This window comes from Balaenoptera physalus (assembly GCF_965194825.1).
Source record: "Balaenoptera physalus genome assembly, chromosome: 20".
Taxonomy (NCBI): Eukaryota; Metazoa; Chordata; class Mammalia; order Artiodactyla; family Balaenopteridae; genus Balaenoptera; species Balaenoptera physalus.
In genome coordinates, this window is record NC_138901.1 from 11386163 (window position 1) to 11407113 (window position 20951).

Genomic DNA, 20951 nt, shown 5'->3' on the forward strand with positions numbered 1-20951 from the left:
GTTTGAGTTTCTCCTGTTAATGTCTCATGTCAATTTAATTCTGAGACCAGCCAGAAGGACCTAGAAGGGTAGAGAAATATTTCTTCCTCCCCAGCAGCCTCTCTGGTGGTACAAGGTGTGCTCTGCTGGAGAGAGTAAGGGGTGACTCCCTGCCCATCCTTTTTTATTAGTTTTTTATTAGTTTCTTTGTTCCTGTTCCTGAGACTAGATGTGTCTCTAGGGCAGTGGCAAGAATGTGGTCTTTTGCCAGCTCAGGGCTGCAGCCTGACTGGGCAAGTGATGCTGAAGCCCAGTCTCTGCTCCCCAGCCCTGAGCCCTGGCGGGTGAGTTGGCTGCCTGATGCATACAGAGCCCCCTCTTGGCGTGGAGCTGCCCCCGTCGTGGCCTGTTAAGCAAAACAGCAGCTAGCCACTGCAGTTCTGAGGGATTGCAAGAAAAGTACTAGCAAGTGGCATTTCTGATTCTGGACAAGACTTTGCCTAAAAATGTTACTTTGAGTCTTTATAAACATTTATCTGATTATCTCACATTTTGTGGTCTTTATTTCACCCTTTAAAGTGAGTAGGATTACCTTCCCAGGCCAGTCAATACTCCTCTCGCTCCCAAACAGCAGAGGCCAGCGAGCAGATGAACCCCACGGCAGTGCTGCTCCTAGAGACACCACAGCAGGCCTCACAGAAACCACAGACTGCCTGGCGGGGGCAGCGGTCCCTGTGCCCCCGTTGTCCTGTGTTCCCCAGGCCGTGCCGGCCTCTAATGAGCAGGATGGGGCACAGGCCTCCTCCCTGAGTCTAGCCTTCTGTGCAGGACTCTGAGTGCTTTTCTAATGCAGGCAGAGGAGATGACGTGTCCGGAGTGCTTTGTCAACCCGGTTAGAGGCATTGGCTACACAAAACTGCGTTCGTGGGTCAGCTGGGGAATGTGACCCTCGGTGAAAAATCAACACTTAATCGGAGATGGATTTCCTAGTTCAGAGTAAGCTGACTATATCTTACACCATTATTATACTTTCTTATTATGTAGAAAACATGAGAGGAGTTTCTGAGACATACAATATCTGTGTTACGTTTATGAAACTTTTTTTTTCCAGATGTGTTAATCTTTCAGATTATCGGTATGTATATCTTACCTGTGCTAAAAACGCATTTAAGTTTTTCACCTATCTGGATACCTTCTTTAAATGTCTGGCCAAAATGCTTCATGTAAGCAAATTTTAATCAAAAATAGCCAATTCTGACATTAAGTTATGTGTCAAAACAATTCTAGGGGAGTTCCATTTTAATCATGAAAACATTTTTTTTTAACATCTTTATTGGAGTATAATTGCTTTACAATGGTGTGTTAGTTTCTGCTTTGTAACAAAGTGAATCAGTTATACATATACATATGTTCCCATATCTCTTCCCTCTTGCATCTCCCTCCCTCCCACCCTCCCTATCCCACCCCTCTAGGTGGTCACAAAGCACAGAGCTGATCTCCCTGTGCTATGCAGCTGCTTCCCACTAGCTATCCATTTTACGTTTGGTAGTGTATATATGTCCATGCCACTCTCTCACTTTGTCACAGCTTACCCTTCCCCCTCCCCATATCCTCAAGTCCATTCTCTAGTAGGTCTGTGTCTTTATTCCCGTCTTGCCACTAGGTTCTTCATGACCTTTTTTTTTTTTTCCTTAGATTCCATATATATGTGTTAGCATACTGTATTTGTTTTTCTCTTTCTGACTTACTTCACTCTGTATGACAGACTCTAACTCCATCCACCTCACTACAAATACGAAACGAATCAATTTCGTTTCTTTTTATGGCTGAGTAATATTCCATTGTATATATTTGCCACATCTTCTTTATCCATTCATCCGATGATGGACAGTTAGGTTGCTTCCATGTCCTGGCTATTGTAAATAGAGCTGCAATGAACATTTTGGTACATGACTCTTTTTGAATTACGGTTTTCTCAGGGTATATGCCCAGTAGTGGGATTGCTGGGTCGTATGGTAGAAACATTTTAAAATGCTGTTTGTCTCTTTGTTTCTGTGGCTTATTCATTTGTTAATTTTAAAACTTTTTGTTGTGGAAAATTTCCACATCTCCCAATCATCTGTCTTCAGTAGTTATCAACTTTTTCCCAGTCCTCTTTGATCTATGCCACCACCCACTCCCCTCTCCCACCCACTCCCTTGCCTTATTTTGAAGCAAATCCCAGACATCATATAATTTCATCTGTAAATATTTCAGTGTATCTCAAAGGTAATTATGACTTTAAAAAACTACACATACACACACACACACAGTTTGTTTATTTGAATCAGGACATAAATAAGGTAAATACATTGTGATTGATTGATCTACCCTATTAATCCATAGAATTAATCTAAAAGTCAGTCCCCACCCCATCCTGTTCCAATCATCCATCTCTCTGTTTCTTCTGTTTCTTACTGCAATTTTTTGGTTGGAGAAACCAGGTCATGTGCCTTATAGAATTCCTTGAGGTCTGGAGTTTGCTAATCCTTCCCTCACCCCCCAGGCTTGACCAGATTCCTCCAATTGGAGGGAGTGTTTGGGGACACAACATTCCATAGGTGGTAATGTGTGCTTCCTTTAGGATGTGTATAACGATTGGTTGTCTTCTCTCTGTGAAGTTAGCAGCCATTGATGATCAGTACCTGGATCCATCCATTAGAGGTTGTAAAAAGGTTGTGCTATAATTCTATTATTCCTGTTTGTCTGTTAACTGGTATATCTCTATAAAGAGAAACTTCCTCTCATCTATTATTTGGGTATCTTGAGATATAGTTCATATAGGAAAGCCAATATGAATACTTATTTTCTTTTATTTACCTGATTGCAAAATAATGAGTGGGCTTCTTCCAGAAGAAGGTAACCATTTAAACATTCGAACAGTATATGCATATATAAATATACATATATTTATACACACATACATTTGTTGCCCTCTTTCTTAGATAAATGGTAGTATATTATACACATTTTTCTCCACCTTGTTTTTTTTCACTTTATTAGATTAGAATCAATGTGTCTTCATTAGAATCAAAGCTTCATTATTTTCCTGCAAAGCAGGCTTTCTTAAACGCAGCACTATTGACATTTTGGGCCAGATAATTTACCTTTGTGGCGATAATGTCCCTACACGCTGTGAGAATAGTTGTAGGATGTTTAGCAGCTTCCCTGGCATTTACCTATCAGATGCCAGTAGAACTACCCCTCCCGCCCCCCATTGTGCCAACCAAGCCTATCTCCAGACCAAATGTGCCCTGGGGGACAGGATTGCTCCCTGATGAGAACAGCATTTCTCACGTCCACTGAGGGGAGATTCTTAGCATGTCTGCAGAGACCATATGAGCCCTTTATTTCAGAAGTGGATTCAGACCCCATCTAGAAGCTATAGCTTCTATTTTTGGACTTTGAATACTAAACCAGCTCTTCTAGTTCTCTCCTGCCTCTTTTGCAAATTAGGGGAGGAAGGAAAGAAGAATTGTTATTGAATAATACATAAAGGAAAGAGAGGCAGTGATGTTACAAATTTCATGTAAAACTGTTCTTATTGGGAAGATATGTGTTGAAAACACCAGGAGTTACTTTGACCTTGTATGGTAGCCCTTCAATGCTAGCGTTCACCATTTCTTACACGCTTTGCTGGCCCTGAGAGCTCCTGTTGTGCCGTGACCTGGGCACTACAGGCACAGCCGCTCTCTTTCCACACAGGGTGGAAGTCAGGTAGTACTATTGGGTAAGCGGAAAGAAACCAGGGCATTTTGCCACGGGGCAATGAAATTATCCAAGCTAGTAGTCTAGAAGACATCCCGTGGAGCAGATGAGCCCGAACCTGGAAGGTGGACTCCTTCAACGTTGAGTGTGGAGGCTGGGGCCCTGCTCAGAGGTCACCAGGGTCCTCCGGAGCTGCCTCGGAGCCAGCATCACATCCCGTCCTATCACCCCCAGATTTCTGAGGCTCCATGCCGAAATCAGACTAACCCCTACAGAGAGGATCGTCTTGAACATTAAAAGAAATCTAATAAGAAATAAGAAATTTCTTTGAAAAGTAAGTACATTGGATTAGCAAGAATGCCTCTATGGCAATTGAAGATTTGAGTTTGTAGCCATAGACCAGTTGGAGATAGACTCTGACAGTTTGACCCTCCTGTTGGCTCCTGGGCCCTGGCACAGCCCTATTTGGGGCTTGACTCAGAGTGAACTCTGGTGGTAGGAGGTATAAGGCAGGGACATCTTCCCATGAGTCAATTTGGTGGCTGTTTCTTTGAATGAATTCCAGCTTGGTTTGCGGTGGTGGGCACACCCCAGCAGACTGCTTGTGCTTGCCTGGTTTGGCAACCATTTAACAATACCTATTTCCTCCTCACACTGCCAGGTATTTATTTATTCCCTTGTTCATTTTGTTACTGTTGAAGATAACATATGAGCTGTTTCCAGAAGTTCTCTGCAGCTGTGGCAGTGGCTCAGAGCACGATTGCAGGTCTGGAATGCCCGTATTCCTGCGTCCACTGAATGCTCTGGTCCTAGTGACTGGGGTCCAGTCTCCCCTCTCCCACTCCCTCTGTCTCCTGCATACCGCTTATTACATTTTGAGTGTTCTCCTTCTCTGCTCACCAGGCAGGTTAATAAATATTGAGTGTTCCAGGTCACTAGCAGTTATTGATCTTGCTTGGAGGTAGTCCAACATTAATGTAAGGAGGGAGTGGGTTTTTTCAGTGTTGATGTGAAATTGTTTGGAAAAATCAGTAGCAGTGAGTGACTTAGGCTATTCTAAGTCTCCTAAGCAGTTCTCAGCTTTGCTGCTCAGTCAAGGCAGGTGCTCAGGGTATCAGCCCCTCTTGAGAGGAAGGGCTTTCTGTTAGTGTGGTGTCAGAGCCCAGAGGTCATATTGAAGCAAGAAGGGATGCCAGCACGTGAGGATGGTCAGAGATGGTCCTTCTGTCTTTCTACTCCCTGCTTGTCCCCAGTTTGCAACAACACAAGAAAGCTCACCATTAGTCTCCGGGTCTCCATGGATGTCCTCAGGCTGCCTGGCTTCGAAATGGGCCCTGCCACACACCAGCTGTGTGACCTTGTGGTAGTTACTGCACCTCTCTGTGCCTCCACTCCCTATCTGTAAGACAGGGACAATGACAATGCCTACTTTGCATGGTGGATGTGAAGGTCAGGTGGCTGGCACATCAGAAGTGCAGTGTGGGTGCCAGTCTCCATCCTCGTCCTCCCTTCAGTTTAATGACACATACTTTCTCACGTGGTCCCCACAGCCTGCGGAGTAGTCAGGGGCAGTAGTATTTTAGTTGTTTTACAAAGGAGGAAATGGAGGTTGGGTTTGGTTCGTGAGCTTTCCCAGGTTGAATGGCTGGTAAATCACTGTTCTGGGGCTGAACCCAAGCCCTCCATCTTGGGGACCCCAGTTCTTGTAGAGGGGAGGGACTCACCAGTGGGCACATCTGACTCCTGTGCGGCTCACCTCCAGCATTGAGGGGGGATGGACAGAGGCACAACGGAGACTGCACCCAAGGGGAATGAAGCCACCACAGAGCTGTCATGGATACGGAGGGAGTAGAGGGGAGGTGGCCAGGAGGACTCCTGAACTTCCTGGGGGGGCTTTACTGAAACTTGGTTTGCTTGCAGCCTGTCTCTCCCTGGAGGTGTGATACCGCCTTGATGGCCAGCGGCATCACTGTCAGCCCCGGAAATGGACTGCAACTTGCTTTCAGCGTGGGCCGCAGCGAGGCGGCTCAGTCACTTCTTCACCCAGTCACAGCCTCCTTTGAGACACCACTGCCCTTGGCACATCTTGGCGGGGGCGTGGGCGGTGGGATACCTGAAAATGTTTGTGTCTGCTGCCCAGCTAGCACTGTGAAGTGGGTGGAGCAGATCGCTAGAATAGTCTGTGCTGGAGCCTTGAAGGCTGTGAGTCAAGAGGAGGGATTCTTAGAAGACAGAAAATAAATGACTACTTAATGGTCAAAGGGGGGCCCTGGATTGTTGAAGCAAACATGAATCTAAGTCAGATCAGATCTCTCTGCAGACCGCATGTTGTGAGCCTCTTAACTGTAGTGATGACCCAGGCAGGTGGAATGGCCCTTATCTGTCGGCCACTCTCAGAGCCAAGGTCCTCCTAAGAGGTCAGTATGATGGCTTATGCATTCTGTCTCTGTATGTGCCCTAAAATTCCAGAATAATATGAAAAGGTTGGAACCAATTGGAAAGTGATCAGAGAATTCTGTGTTTCTAGACTTCTTCTAAGGGTCACCCCCTTTATTTCTGAAAAACAAGTAAACTCGGTTCTACCTGTGCTGAGTGACCAGACTCAGGCTGCACGGGTGCAAATGCAGAGCATGAAAGCCAAGGCGAGGCCTGCAGGCCGGGCAGCTGGGGTGGGGTGTGGGCCCTGCTTCCGCTCTGCAGAAGGGCTCTGGGCTCCCTTCTTTTTTGGTGAGATGGTTTTGATTTGTTCAAGATCCAAATTTCGGTAATGAGTTTGGGAAGGATCTGGTTATATTTTAGATGAAAACTGCAACTGTTTCTATAGGTGTGACGCTGAGAGCCAGCACAGTGTCTGTGAGTTTCTTTTGGGCCGAGTAGATTCTTGGGCAGGTTTATAGACTGGACACCTGTTTATAGGAGGCTCCTGCCTTCTGTTTATACTTCAAGGACTCAAGTGTTCCATTTCAACTTACAAGCAGTAGTTGTTTTTTGTTTGTTTTTTAATTAAGAGATTTGTGGAAGGGGAACAGCCTTATAATGATAACACTGGGAAAAAATTATACAAGATAGCATCTTACTATGAAATAGTGACAACATTTTTTTTTAAATTAATTAATTTATTTATTGGCTGCGTTGGGTCTTTGTTGCTGCGCTCGGGCTTTCTCTAGTTGTGGCGAGTGGGGGCTACTCTTCGTTGCGGTGAGCGGGCTTCTCATTGTGGTGGCTTCTCTTGTTGCGGAGCACAGGCTCTAGGCGTGTGGGCTTCAGTAGTTGTGGCACGTGGGCTCAGTAGTTGTGGCTCGCGGGCTCTAGAGTATAGGCTCAGTAGTTGTGGTGCACGGGCTTAGTTGCTCCGTGGCATGTGAGATCTTCCCGGACCAGGGCTCGAACCCGTGTCCCCTGCATTGACAGGCGGATTCCTAACCACTGTGCCACCAGGGAAGTCCCTAGTGAAAACATTTAAACAGAAAATAAAACTTGCAAATGGACTGGACAGCGTGTTTGTGCTGCACAACACTTCATCCTGTGTCCTTCCTAACAACAGAGTAGCTCTGAGGTCTGTGTGAAAGGGCACAGCTTGCTCAGGACCCCTGGAAATGACATGGTGGCTGAGTGGAGGGCTGTGAGGGTGGAGCAGCCGAGGTGGCCGTGCTGTGCTCAGGCATGGTGATGCTGTCTTGGAAGCAGCAGACACCCCCATTGAGGACTCATTTTTAGAGGGCAGGTGGCCTGATTGCTGTGTGTTTGAGAGGGAAGTCTGTGACCGAATGGAGAGACTTGGAGATGATGGTCTGGAGGCCTGGGGATAGTTGGGGCATGTTTGACCCCTGATGAAAGCAGAGGTGGTACAGCCACATGTTAGGTCCACTGAACAAGTTCTCGATGAAGGGGAGGCGAGAAGGAGAGCAGCACAAAGGACATGCCTGGGGAGTGTGGTCTGGGTGACTCAGTATAGGCTGATGCCAGTGATTATGGTAGGGAGCCCAGAGGGTGGGCATGTGTGGAGCATGATGAGGAATTCGGCCATGGATTTGTTCAGAGGTGCCATCCAGGAGGCGCATGTAGTGTGAGAAAAGAAGGGAAACTGAGTCATGGCCACATCTGAGGATTGATGGAGGAGGATGGACCAGGGAAGAGGTGAGAGACAGCAGTCAGAGCAGTCTGAGGGAGGAGGAGAGGGGTGGACAAAGGGGAGGGGAGAGGAGGAGAGAGGGGTGGAGAAGGAGGAGGAGAAAGAGGGGGAGAGGGGAGGACAGAGGGAAGATGAGAGGAAGGGAGGGGGCGAGGTGATGATGGTGATGGTAGTGATGGCATTGGTCTTGGTGGTGATGAAAATGATGACGGTAGTGGTGATGGTGATGATGACGACGATGGTGATGGTGGTGGTGATGGCAGCAGCTTGGCCTAGGTAGTGACAGTGGGGATGCGAAGGGCTATAGCAACAATACGTGTTTTGTGAGGGATGGTGGCGTAAAGCTCCTGAACTGCCAGGGGCCTGGAGCTGTCTTACATGGGACCACCACCTAAGACAGGTGTCCTTTGAGCAGACCTGACCTTCCTCCTCCTACCCAGAAGTTCCCTGGAAGCCCTTGCTTCCTACTTGGGAAGGAGAAGGATGGGGTGAAATGTTTGCAAGACCCCAGACCAAAGGCAGAATTGGCCCAAAGTCTAACATTATGTTTATTCCTCCTGGACAGTTCTGAGAAAATCTCTCAGGCATTTCTGTTTCTTGGATCTGAACTTGAGGTGTTGCTCATTGCCGTAGAAGGATGGAAGGATGGAAATAGCATTATTCATACTCACATTCCTAGTCGAGTAATGTGCAGTAATCTTTACTAGAAACCCCAAAGAAGCACAGGCAGTGCCGCTGCTGCAGCACGGGTTTCCTCGTTATGGGATTCTGTCATGAGAAGACCCACCAAGCAGAGACCCCAGCTCCTCCCCCAGGCGCTGCCATTACTCTCCTGCAGCACAACAGTAGCGTTCTGTGTGGCTTCACCAGACCGAGAAGGGCCACCGCTGCCAACTGGGCCACATGGAGCAGAGCCCCTCCTGCCCCCACACCTTCTAGCCTCTGGAATGTGCACGAGGAGGGGCCACATCCACAAGGAAGGCAGAGTCTGCAACAGCACTGCTTAGGCCTTATTAGCATATGGAGTCAGCTAGAGACCATCCTGGAAAGAAATGAAACCTGGAGCCCCATTCCCCTTCATTAAGCCCAGGGCCAGTCTTCCTTTGCCCCTTCCTCCCGTTGTTCATTCTTCTATTTTCTTCCTCTCGCGCATCCCCCGAAACTTCCATGCTTGTATCTTATTACATCTTGAGATTTGGACTTATAGTAGCAATGCCCAGCACAAGAGGCAGTATTTTAGAGACTTGCGTTGTCATTCAGTACACCCTGCTACACTTGTCACAGGTCTCCCAAATGGTGAGATGCTTCCTGTGCCACGGCAGTCCCTCCAGCCACAAAGCCATTATCCCGGGCATTCTAGTTTTGAAACAAAACCTTAACATGGTGTGGTGACATTTAATTTAGTGCTTCTCATTTCAAAGCCCTTAAAAATATTAATTAATTCCCATAAAACCCCAGGAGGCTTATTATTAATATCTGTAGTGCCTTTCATGCTGGTCCATTAATGTGTCCTTTCTGTGCGATAGGTAAGAAAATGAGGCTAAATCATTTTTTGCACCCCACAGGAGAAGACCTTGATAGAGCCAAGGTCAGAAATAACGAATCCCTAACTTTATTGACGTCTCCGAGTAACGTCAGCCCCTTGACCTTGTGTGTGGTTTGGGAGAACAACACTCCTGTTTAGGACTAACCTCGGGGGACAGCGAATGGTCTTTCAGCGGAGCCGAGACTTCACAAATCCTAGCTGGATAGCAGTGCAGAGGGGCGGGCCTGAGGGAAGCTGGGGGGCAGCAGTGCAATGTGGGGCCCAGACAGAGCAGGAAGTACCGTCGCCTCGCTGGAGAAGCGCCTCGCAAGCACGTGGGCACCCAGTGAGCCCTGCCGGCCTGGGAGATGCTATGCGGTGCGGCTTGTTCATATTTTGGGGTGCTTTGTCTTTGAGCGACTTCTTCACAACTGTATGCCAGGTTTCTTAGCCCCAGGAGCAAGAACTCCACTCCGTGGGGCAGGTCACGAAATGAGGGGCTCTCCAATCCCTAGGGTTCAGCTTGCGGCCTTTGGTCGTCTCCCTCCTCGCTGCCCTGCTCTCTGGCAGTTCTGCATGGTCTTTTCTCCCGTGTCCCTGCAACTTGTGACTTGAGAGGTCCTCTGACTCTGAAAATGGGTCCTTTGGGTGACGTGGCTTTCGCGTGAAAGGAGGGGGCCTCCGCCAGCTCCAGGCGGCATGGTGGGCGCAGGCCTCCCAGAGGAGGGGTGGGAGGGTGCCTGTGTGTGACTCTGGTGCCCCTTGGCCTCGGCCGAGCCGGGCCATGGAACCGAGGCAGTCCACTCTCCACCCTGCACGGGAGGCTGCAGGAGGCTCCTGCAGGACCAGCTCGTGAAGGCAGCTGCAGGGGCGTCGGGCTCCCACGCCGCGGCCACTCTTATTCGGTGGAGTTGTGAGTGGTGACAAAGGGGGCATGCAAAGCGGGCTGTGCTGCTTACCAACAGTGATCACTGTTACGCTTACTGCTGGCGGGAAATTTCTGGAAGTAAGTATGGGCAGGGGAATAAACACATATGCACTGAAGATTTATTTGCTGTTTTCTTCCTGTTGTCTGATAAAACCGGCCGTGATTTGAAAGTTATTGAAGATCTGTCAGTGCTTTCGTAACCGCATGGCAGGAGAGGTGGGTGCGAGAGGGGTGGTTCCCCTCACCATTGCCTCCTGCCCTTACCTCACCAGGCACAGACCCTGCACTTTCTAGAGGTTCCCCACCACCCTCACTGCTCCTGGTCGTCACTGTGGTGGGGAAGAAAGGGCACATCCCCGCACGGCTCTCTCGGGGTGCCCTCTGAATGCACGGGAAGGAGGCCCCTTCCCTCATTTCTTCTAATGGAACGGTTTGATTTAAGTTGGTTTTTTCACACCTTTGTGGAAATGCTTTGGTTTGGATGCTGGGGCCAGCGTCCCTACTGGGGCCAGCCCTGCTCTGGTAGCGTGGGTAATGCCCAGCCCCTCTGTCAGTGTCAGATTAATGCACATTGCCTCGATGAGAATGAACTTGAAAACATCGCATTATGTGTTGACTTTCTCTAGTCTCCTTTGTGACACGGTTTTATTTTACAAATAGCATTCTGGACCTTATGGAAGAAACACAGGGAGAGACCACTTTGCTGGACCCTAACCTGCCACCTCAGGGCAGGGTCCTAACATTGTCCTGCAGTGGAAGAGGGTTGCTATCCTTGTATTAGTTTGCTTACAGTTGGAAAAAGTTGGGAGAATCTGGAAGAACTTTGTTCTGAGTTTCATCATCCTGAAGCTTCTGTGTTTGTGCCCCCAACGCTCTCAGAACACACGATGCAGTATTTCACTAGGATTTTCTACTGTCAGAAATTGCATTATTAGCACGTATTTAATTAGATGAAACCAAATGTCATATCTCAAACATGGAGGAACTAATGCTCTGCGAGGTGAGCCACATTTTCCTGTGGTTTCCTCCCGTGTAGCTCTTCATTTTCCTCTGAAAGGTCAGGACGCCTCTCTTAAACGTAGGCCGCAGGTCATCCTCAGGCCTCTGTGTCTGCTTTCCTTCTCTGCTCCCTCCACCTCCCTGCTCTTCTTTTGAAACAACGTCAGCGGATGCTTCCTGAGCAGCACCCGTCACTGTGTGCTGAGCCCTGCGCCAGGTGGCAGGCCCACAGCGGGAGCCATGATGCTTCAAACACAGTTTCCTCGCCGTTCATGTTCCTTGTTCTCACCACTGTTTTCTTCAAGTGATATCATGGCACTGGGTTGTTTTGTTTTTTGTTTTTTGTTTTAAATTTAACATTTTAAATAAAGTTTTAGAACTTTATCAGAGTAACAAACATACACATTATTTTTTGAAAGTCAGAACATAATCCCTACCTAGAGGTAAACCCTTTTAGCTGTGTTTTTTGGGTAGATATGCCCATATTTTAGAACAATATGTGTATGCTGCTTTTTATTGATTTATCAACTTGGGGTGTTTTTATTGACTTCCTGGTGTGGCTTTAGTGCTTTTATACACATCACTTCCACGCGACCATCTAGTATGGTTATAGATTTACACTTTCAGTTCTTTTTTATTGGGAATTTACCAGTGGAGCTTCTTTGAAACCAAACAAAAGGAAATGAATATAAAGTGGAGAGACTCTTCTGATGACCACGTGTACCCCTCACCCAGCTTCAGGGTCCTCACCACACTCAGGTTATCTTGAAGTCTGCACAGTTTCTAATGAAATAAAATCAGTGTTCATAGCATTATGACTGTGCGAACACTGTTCTCCAAAAAGCCAGGAAATGTGTGTGGACCTAATTCTGGACTCTGTAGTAGCTCCCTGGCCTGCTGGTCTCTCTGGGCCCCGACCCTCACCTTTTACTTAGAGAGGCCCAGAGGAGGTTGGAGTGTTGGGGGGCAGGACCCCTCATAGCTCTCCTTTCAGTGTTTTCCTGGCTGTTCTGGCATATTTATTTTCCATGCGAACTTCAGTAGCAGCTTGTCAAGCTCCGCGAAATAGCTTGTTGTTATATTTATTGGGAAAGTATGGACTCTTAACCTGGGGAGAACTGATGTCTTAAGAATGTGGGTGCATCCTACCCAGGCAGGGAGCATCTCCCATTTGTTCAAGCCTCCTTCTGTTTTCCAGGAGAGTTTTACAAAATTTCCTTGTCAGGGTTTTGTATATTTCTTGTTAAGTTCAGTCTTCTTTGTTGCTTTAGAAGTGGGGGTTCCTTAGGATTTTAACCATCTATGGTTTGTATATATATATAAAGGCTGTTGATTTCTGTGTGTTTACTTTAGGTCCTGCTAATTCAGTGAATCCTTTATGTTCATCAGCAAGGGTCCAGGCAGGAGTAGTGGGAGGGGGTAAGCAGAGCGAATATGACTAAGCAAGAGAGGGGCAGTTTGCTTCCTTAACTTTGTTGTCTTTTTGAAACTGTTCTCCCTTGCTACCGTATATATTATAGCTTCCTGTGTTTAAGCAAATTCTCTTCCATGTTCCAGTCAGGTTTTCCAAACAGATTCAATGCTTCCAAGAAATACTTTTGATATCACAGGGATGCTACCTTTTACTAGTGTTACCATGTGGCAGGCATTACTTATTAATCTCATTGGATCTTCACAGTAGTTCTCAATAAGTATTTGTTGAGTAAATGAATGTTTACAACCACCCTGTGAAGTAGTCATCATCCCAGTTTATAGATGGAGAAATTTGAGGTCACTTGTGCAGGGTCCATTAAATGCAGACGTGGGGTAAAGGATGGAGTTGTTGTTTTTTTTAAAAATAAATTTATTTATTTATTTATTTTTGGCTGCGTTAGGTCTTCGTTGCTGTGCACAGGCTTTCTCTAGTTGCGGCGAGCAGGGGCTACTCTTCGTTGCGGTGCGTGGGCTTCTCATTGCAGTGGCTTCTCTTGGTGTGGAGCACGGGCTCTAGGCACGTGGGCTTCAGTAGGTGTGGCACGTGGGCTCAGTAGTTGTGGCTCATGGGCTCTAGAGTGCAGGCTCAGCAGTTGTGGCACACGGGCTTAGTTGCTTCACAGCATGTGGGATCTTCCCGGACCAGGGCTCGAACCTGTGTCCCCTGCATTGGCAGGCGGATTCCTAACCACTGCGCCACCAGGGAAGCCCCAGGATGGAGTTTTAATTCTAGGTATTCCCATGAATCCATGTTAAGTTTCTTAATTTTTTCTCCTGCAACAGGCGCGGTACAAGCAGAGCCTCGATCCAACTGTGGATGAAGTGAAGAAGCTTTGCACATCTTTACGTCGAAATGCCAAGGAGGAGCGGGTCCTCTTCCACTACAATGGGCATGGGGTGCCCAGGCCCACTGTGAACGGCGAGATTTGGGTCTTCAACAAGGTGGGCGTGCCATAAAAGGTTCCTGTGAACTGAATTCGTTTCTCTTTTTACAAGAAAATCTGTAAGTTTTGGTGGTTGGCCACAGGTCCTATTCCCCTGTAGCTTCTATGGAACCATTGATGGCTAATCCGTTTCCACAAACCCAAATGCAGGAAGATCGAATAGGGACTTGGGCCAGTTATCTGGTGGAAGTTTGGGGATTCTTTCTTTCTTTATTTATTTGGCCGTGCATGTGGGATCTTAGTTCCCTGACCAGGGATCGAGCCCATGCCCCCTGCAGTAGAAGTGCGGAGTCTTAACCACTGGACTGCCAGGGAAGTCCTGGGGATCATTTATATTTCAGTGATAAAAGTTGAAAAATAATCAGGCACAGGGAGTTGTTTCTTTTGCGAAACATGTTAATGAAATGGCTGTCTAGGGAAGTCATGAGGTCTGGGGATCTTCCTTTGAAAATCAGTCACGTTCCTAGAAGATAAAATGGTATAAGTATTCCAAAGAGCTAATACGAAGCAAGTCTGCAGATAGGGCTTCAGCTCTGCTCTCTCCAAGGTCAATGTAGCCGGCCTCCTACAGTCCCTTAATCAAAAGACTGTAGATGAGGGACTTCCCTGGTGGTCCAGTGGCTAAGACTCCATGCTCCCAATGCAGGGGGCCTGGGTTCAATCCCTGGTCAGGGAACTATCCCACGTGCCGCAACTAAGAGTTCGCATGCCGCAACTAAAGATCCCGCATGCAGCAATGACGATCCCTTGTGCTGCAGCTAAGACCTGGCACAGCCAAATAAATAAATTAAAAAAAATTTTTTTTTTTTTTAAAAAGGACTTCCCTGGTAGTCCAGTGGTTGGGACTCCATGCTGCCAGTTCAGGGGGCCCAGGTTCGATCCCTGATCAGGGAACTAGATCCCGCATGCCGCGACTAAGAGCCCGCATGCCACAACTGAAAGATCCCACACGTAGCAATGAAGATCCCACATGCCACAACTAAGACCCTGCTCAGCCAAATAAATAAATAAATAAATATTAAAAAAAAAAAAAGACTGTAGATGAAAGTGAGGGGTAAACGACACCCCTTCCCACCATCCTGAGTCCTGTGCTGCATGCTCTTATCACATCCTCCGAGAGGCGGTGCCTGTAGGTGTGAGCGTTCATCCCACCTGGCAGCTCCTTACACGCTGGAGCACGTGAACCAGGACAGGAGCTCACCACACCTGAGTTCTGACTTCAGACTCACCACTTGTTAGCCCCAGGACATGGACAAATGAGAAGACTTCCTATACCTCTGTTCCTTATTGTGGAAGCTCCTTCGTAGTGAAGGATTAAAGTACCCAACACACCACTCACATAGTGAACTCTCAGGGGACATCCACTCTTCCACAGGTGGCCAACAGGTAGGCAGACGGGACAGTCGGGGACCTGGAGGAGACGGAGTGGAGAAGAGGCCTGGACCCAGCTCCTCCCTCAGGATAGTGCCCTCTCTGCCTTGTATGTACCTAGATACCAACTTGATTTTAATCATTTTTATTATTATATAGATTCAAAACTGTAGTTATAAAAGAAGTAGAATTAAAAGAAATATGATGTAATGAACCACCAGCCGTCTCAGTAGTAGACCAGGGCTCAAACCCGTGTCCCCTGCGTTGGCAGGCGGATTCTTAACCACTGCATTACCAGGGAAGCCCCTGTAAACTATTTTAATGAGTATAGGTTTTCAATGATTCTTGACGTTTGGGAAGGCAAGTTTCCCTCCTTTGTTCCTTTTGGTCCTTTGATCTTCCATGAAAATATTAAATCAACTTGCCAATCAGTGGATTAATGGGGGGAGACTCAACATCTTTATATTGTTGAGTTTCCAAACTATGCTCTTTTTAAGCGTTTATCAATAGTAATTTATAATTTCATAAAGGTTTATATATAAATTTTTTTGGGGGGGGGCTGCGTTGGGTCTTTGTTGCCATGCGCAGGCTTTCTCTAGTTGCAGCGAGCAGGGGCTACTCTTCCTTGCAGTGAGCAGGCTTCTCACTGCGGTGGCTTCTCTTGTTGCGGAGCACAGGCTCTACGCTCGTGGGCTTCAGTAGTTGTGGCACGTGGGCTCTAGAGCGCAGGCTCAGTAGTTGTGGCACACGGGCTTAGTTGCTCCGCGGCATGTGGGATCTTCCCAGACCAGGGCTCGAACCCGTGTCCCCTGCATTGGCAGGTGGATTCTTAACCACTGCACCACCAGGGAAGCCCGATACTTTATATTTTTTGATGTTGTTAAAAATGTTTGCTATAAAGAATATATTTTGCGAGTTTTTATCAGGGTATATGGCAAGGCAGTTGATTTTTGTACATTTATTTTATGTCTACTAATTTTGCTATTCTCTCATTGATTCTAATGATTTGTACATATTTTAAAACTTTCTTAACAGACTACCACGTGGTGTGCAAATCATGGCAGTTTTATTTCTTTCCTTCCCGTCTTGTTGTGTTTACTATTCATATCTTGCTGTGCCTCCAACGCCTCCCAGAGCGTGGAGTGGTGACTGCATGTCCTTATCTCACCCGTTTCGAAGGGAGCGCCTCCTGTGCGTCAGTGTATGATGTTTGCTATAGATATTTGTAAAAAGAATAAAAAATAAGAAAGCCCCTTATCGGATTAAAAATGTGCCCTTCTATTCCTAGTTTATTTTTCAAATCATGAATAGATGTTGCTTTTCCCCAAGCCATTATGTGTGTGTGTCTTAGATGACGGTATGATTTTTCTCCTTTAAACTGGAAATGCATTGAAAGGTATATGATTTTCTAATATTAAATATACCTTTCCTTTGTGGGATAACCTAGTGTGCCTTTATCAATTATGTGTTTCATACAGGGGTTAATTCTGTTATTGGTATTGTGTTTAGTATTTTTACATCTGTGTTCATGAGTGAGATTGGCTTGGAATTTTTCTTTCTCTTGTTGTCTTTGGATAGTCAGTGTAACTGTGGCCTCAGAAAATAAGTTAAGGGAATGCTCCACTTAGATACACAGGGATTGTTTTTGTGAGATTTGAAGTACATGTTGTCTGAATATTGGGTGAAGCTTACAAATCAAGCTGTCGGGCTGGTATTTTGTATGTGGAGAGATCTTTGACTACCTATTTAGTTTCCTTCATTGCTAAAGGGCTATCCAGATGTTCTGTTTCTTCTTGAGCCAGCTTTGCTAACTTACCTTTGTAGGAATTTGTTCATTTCAGCTAAATTTTCAAATTTGTTGACAAAACGTGACTCATATTTCCTTATTAATTTATCAGAGTCTGAGTTAGTGATGTTTCTTCATTCATTTTTGATATTGATACTGGATACCTTCTTTCTCTTTTCTTGTTGATCACTCTTACCAGAGGTTTCTGTATATTTCATTAGTCTTTTCAAAGAATCAACATTTAACTTTCCCTCCTCCAGAAGGATTGAAAGAACAATAGAATGAATACTTTTATACTTTTCACCTACATTCACCAGTTAACACTTTGCCACATTTGCTTTATATCTCTGTATAGATAAAAATTTTTTTAAATAAATTTATTTATTTATTTATTTATTTTTGGCTGTGTTGGGTCGTAGCTGCGTGTGGACTTTTCTCCCGTTGGAGCTAGCGGGGGCTAACTCTTCGTTGTGGTGTGAGGGCTTCTCATTGCGGTGGCTTCTCTTGTTGCGGAGCACGGGCTCTAGGTGCGTGGGCTTCAGTAGTTGTGGCACATGGGCTCAGTAGTTGTGGCTCGTGGGCTCTAGAGCGCAGGCTCAGTAGTTGTGGCTCGCGGGCTTAGTTGCTCCGCAGCATGTGGAATCTTCCCGGACCAGGGCTCGAACCCGCGTCCCCTGCATTGGCAGGCAGATTCTTAACCATTGCGCCACCAGGGAAGTCCGATAAATATTTTTTACCTTAGCCATTTGAAAGTTACAGATCTCATGACACTAAAAACAAGGACATTTTAGTACATAACTATAATACCCTTAAATTGCTCAAGAAATTTAGCATCAGCTCTATAATATCATTTAATACAAAGTCCATAATCAAAATTTCCCAACTGCCTCAAAAATGTGTGTTAGTAAGCATTTTATGTTTGTTGATTTGGTTTTGCATTCAGGATCCAGCCCAGGTTCGTGCATTGCATTGAACTGTTAGTCATCTTTCTCAGTCTCCTCGAATATATAGAAAAAGAGATTGCTCTTTGCTTTTTTTCTTTATTGACATTGACATTTTTTTAGTGAGGTTATTTTATTGTCTTCTTGTAGTAAGTTATTATAGTTACATGAAAGTCTTTTTTTTTTAAAAAATAGGCATTATTTTTTTTACAGCAGTTTTAGTTTTTAGAGAAATTTAAAAGTACAGAATTTCCCCATACAGTCGTCCCTTGGTCTCCACAAGGGAATGGTTGCGGGACCCACTGCAGATACCAAAATCTGTGGATGCTCAAGCCACTTAGTTGGCCCATCACATTCACAGTTCCAAATCCCCAGATCAAACCCACTGAGGATCATGTAGTCCTGTATGTATTTAGTGGAAAACAATCTGCTTATAAGTAGAGCTGCGTAGTTCAAACGCGTGTTGTTCAAGGGTCAGTTGTATTCTCACTCCCTACCTGGCCTACATCTTGCTTCGGTGTGGTATATTTGTTACAACTGATGATCTAGTATTGATACATTATTACTAACTAGAGTCCTTAGTTTATATTAGGGTTTATTCTTCATGTTGTACAGTTCTGTGGGTTTTGCCAAATACATAATGTCATGTATCCACCATTATAGTGTATTGGATAGTTTCACTGCCCTAAAAATCCTGTGCTCCACCTATATCTCCCTCTCTGCCTGTCCTCCCCAACCCTTGGCAACCACTGATATTTTTACTGTCTCTATAGTTTTACCTTTTCCAGAGTGTCATATAGTTAGAATCATATAGTATACAGTGTTTTAAAACTGGCTTTTTTTCAATTAGGCTTACGCATTCAAGGTTTCTTCATGTCTTTTCATGGCTAGATAACTCATTTTCTTTTTACTGCTGAAACACATTCCACTAGTGAAGGACATCTTGGTTGCTTCCAGTTTTTGGCAATTGTGAATAATGCTGTTCTACAGATTTTTGTATAGACATGATTTCTTCTCATTTGGGTAAATACCTAAGAGAGCCATCGCTAGACCAGCTGGTATGTTTAGCTTTCTAAGAAATTGCCAAACTCTGTTCCAAAGTGGCTGTGTCGGTTGCATTCCCACCAGCAATGAATGGGAGTTCCTGTTGCTCCACATCGTCCTCAGCATTTGTTGTTGCTGGTGTTTTGGATTTTAGCCATTCTAATTAGGTGCATAGTGGTATCGCATTTTAATTTGCAATTCCTTAATGACATACGATGTTGAGCATCTTTTCATATGCTTATTTGCCATCTATATATTTTCTTTGGTGGGGTTTCCATATCTTTTGCCCACTTTTAAATAGGGTTATTTGTTTTCTTACTCAGTTTTAAGAGTTCTTTTAATATTCGGGTACAAGTCCTTTATCAGAAATTCATTTTTAAAATATTTCCTCCCATTCTGTTACTTGTGTTTCCATTCTCTGAAGAGTGGGCACTGACTTTTTGGAGAGTCCAGACCAGTTATCCTCTAAAATGTCCCCCATTCTTTGTTTTTTTCATGAGTTTATATCAGACTGGATAAAAAGCAAGATCAAACTTTGTGCTGTCAGCAAGAGATGCACTTTAAATACAAAGACACATAAAAGTTGAGTGTAAAAAGGTATATCATGAAATACTAGTTGAAAGAGAGCTGGAGTGGGCATATTACTAATTAGAAAATAGACTTCAAGACAAGGAGTTTTGTCACAGATGAAGAGAGACATTTCACAATGACAGACAAGTCAGGTCATCAGGAAGACATAACTACCCTGAATGTGTAGACGGCTAATAGGAGAGTTAAAGATACATAAAGCAAGATTACGAGGGCCAATGAGAGAAAGAAACACATCCATAATCCTAGTTGGATATTTGAGTAACCATCTGGCAGTTATTGATAGGTTAAAACTGGTGTTAAAATTGAAGATAAAATTGATAATTAAAAACTTTCTCACAAGGAAAAGTCCAGTCATGGTATATTATATTTTTCTAATAAAAAAAAATCAGTTACTATTATAAAAGACTATCAATCACTCTGACTCAGTTAACAGAGCACTGCACCCAATACCCACAGAACGCACATTGTCCCGGGCAGGTGGACCGCTCACCAAGAAAGGCCTGTGCTGGGTCACAAAAATGTCATAATAAAGTTTGAAGGATTGAAATCATTCAGAGTCTATTCTCCGGCCACAGAATCTGAAATTGTAGGCTAGCTGGAAAATCCTCAAATATTTGGAAATTAAATGACACATGTATGAAAGAAGGTATCACAAGGGATAATAAAAATAATTCAAACTAAACGATAATGAAAAGACGACTTGTTAAAGTTTGTAGGATACAGCTAAAGCAGTGCTTATATAAAAATGTATAGCTTTATTAAGTCCTTATACAGAAGGGAAGAAAAGCTTAAAATAAAAATCTAAATATCTACCTTAAGAAACTAGGAAATGTTGAGCAACCTCAACTCAAAGGAAGTAGAAGGAAGAAGTAATAAAGAGCACAAATCAGTAAAATAGAGAACAGGTGGTAGAGAAAGTTAACAGAGCTAAAATTTGGTTTTTGGAAAACATCTGTAAAATTAACAAGTCTTTGGCTAGGTAGCAAGAAAAAAGAAGATACAATCAACATTTAGGAATGAAAGAGGGGATATCGCCACATATCCCTGGCATGACATTAAAAAGATAGGGAATGTTAATAATGTTATACCAATACATTTAATAACTTAAATTAGATGGAAAATGCCTTTTAAAATACAACTTTCTGAAAGCGACCCAAAATGAAATAGAAAATCTGAATAGCCCTAGATCAATCAAAGGAATTGAATTCACAGTTAAAAACCTTCTTACATGTTGACTCATGGATGAATGGATATTTTTATTTAAGTATCATCTTATCATCAAAATGTTTCCTGATCACTATATGTAAAGTGTTAAATCATAGATGGAAAAAGGGAAGTGTTCTTCATGATGCATAGGAAGTACAGTTGACACCAAAACTGGAAAGTGAATGTTCTCTGTTTCCATCAACATTTGCACTGTCTGCACCAGGGGTTCTCAAAGTACAGGTCCCAGACCAGCAGCAGCAGTATTCTTGGAATTTATAACACATG

The 20951-nt window shown here is 44.8% G+C and overlaps 1 protein-coding gene across 6 annotated transcripts in view; it reads left to right on the forward strand.

Moving 5' to 3' along the window:
* RPTOR (regulatory associated protein of MTOR complex 1) overlaps positions 1-20951 on the forward strand; it is a 451060-nt gene that overhangs the window by 247195 nt on the left and 182914 nt on the right. For all 6 annotated transcript variants that reach the window (XM_082441503.1, XM_082441504.1, XM_082441505.1 and 3 more), the window contains one exon: positions 13567-13725. In XM_082441503.1, the coding sequence (XP_082297629.1) occupies positions 13567-13725 (159 nt within the window). The remainder of the gene's footprint in view (positions 1-13566; positions 13726-20951) is intronic.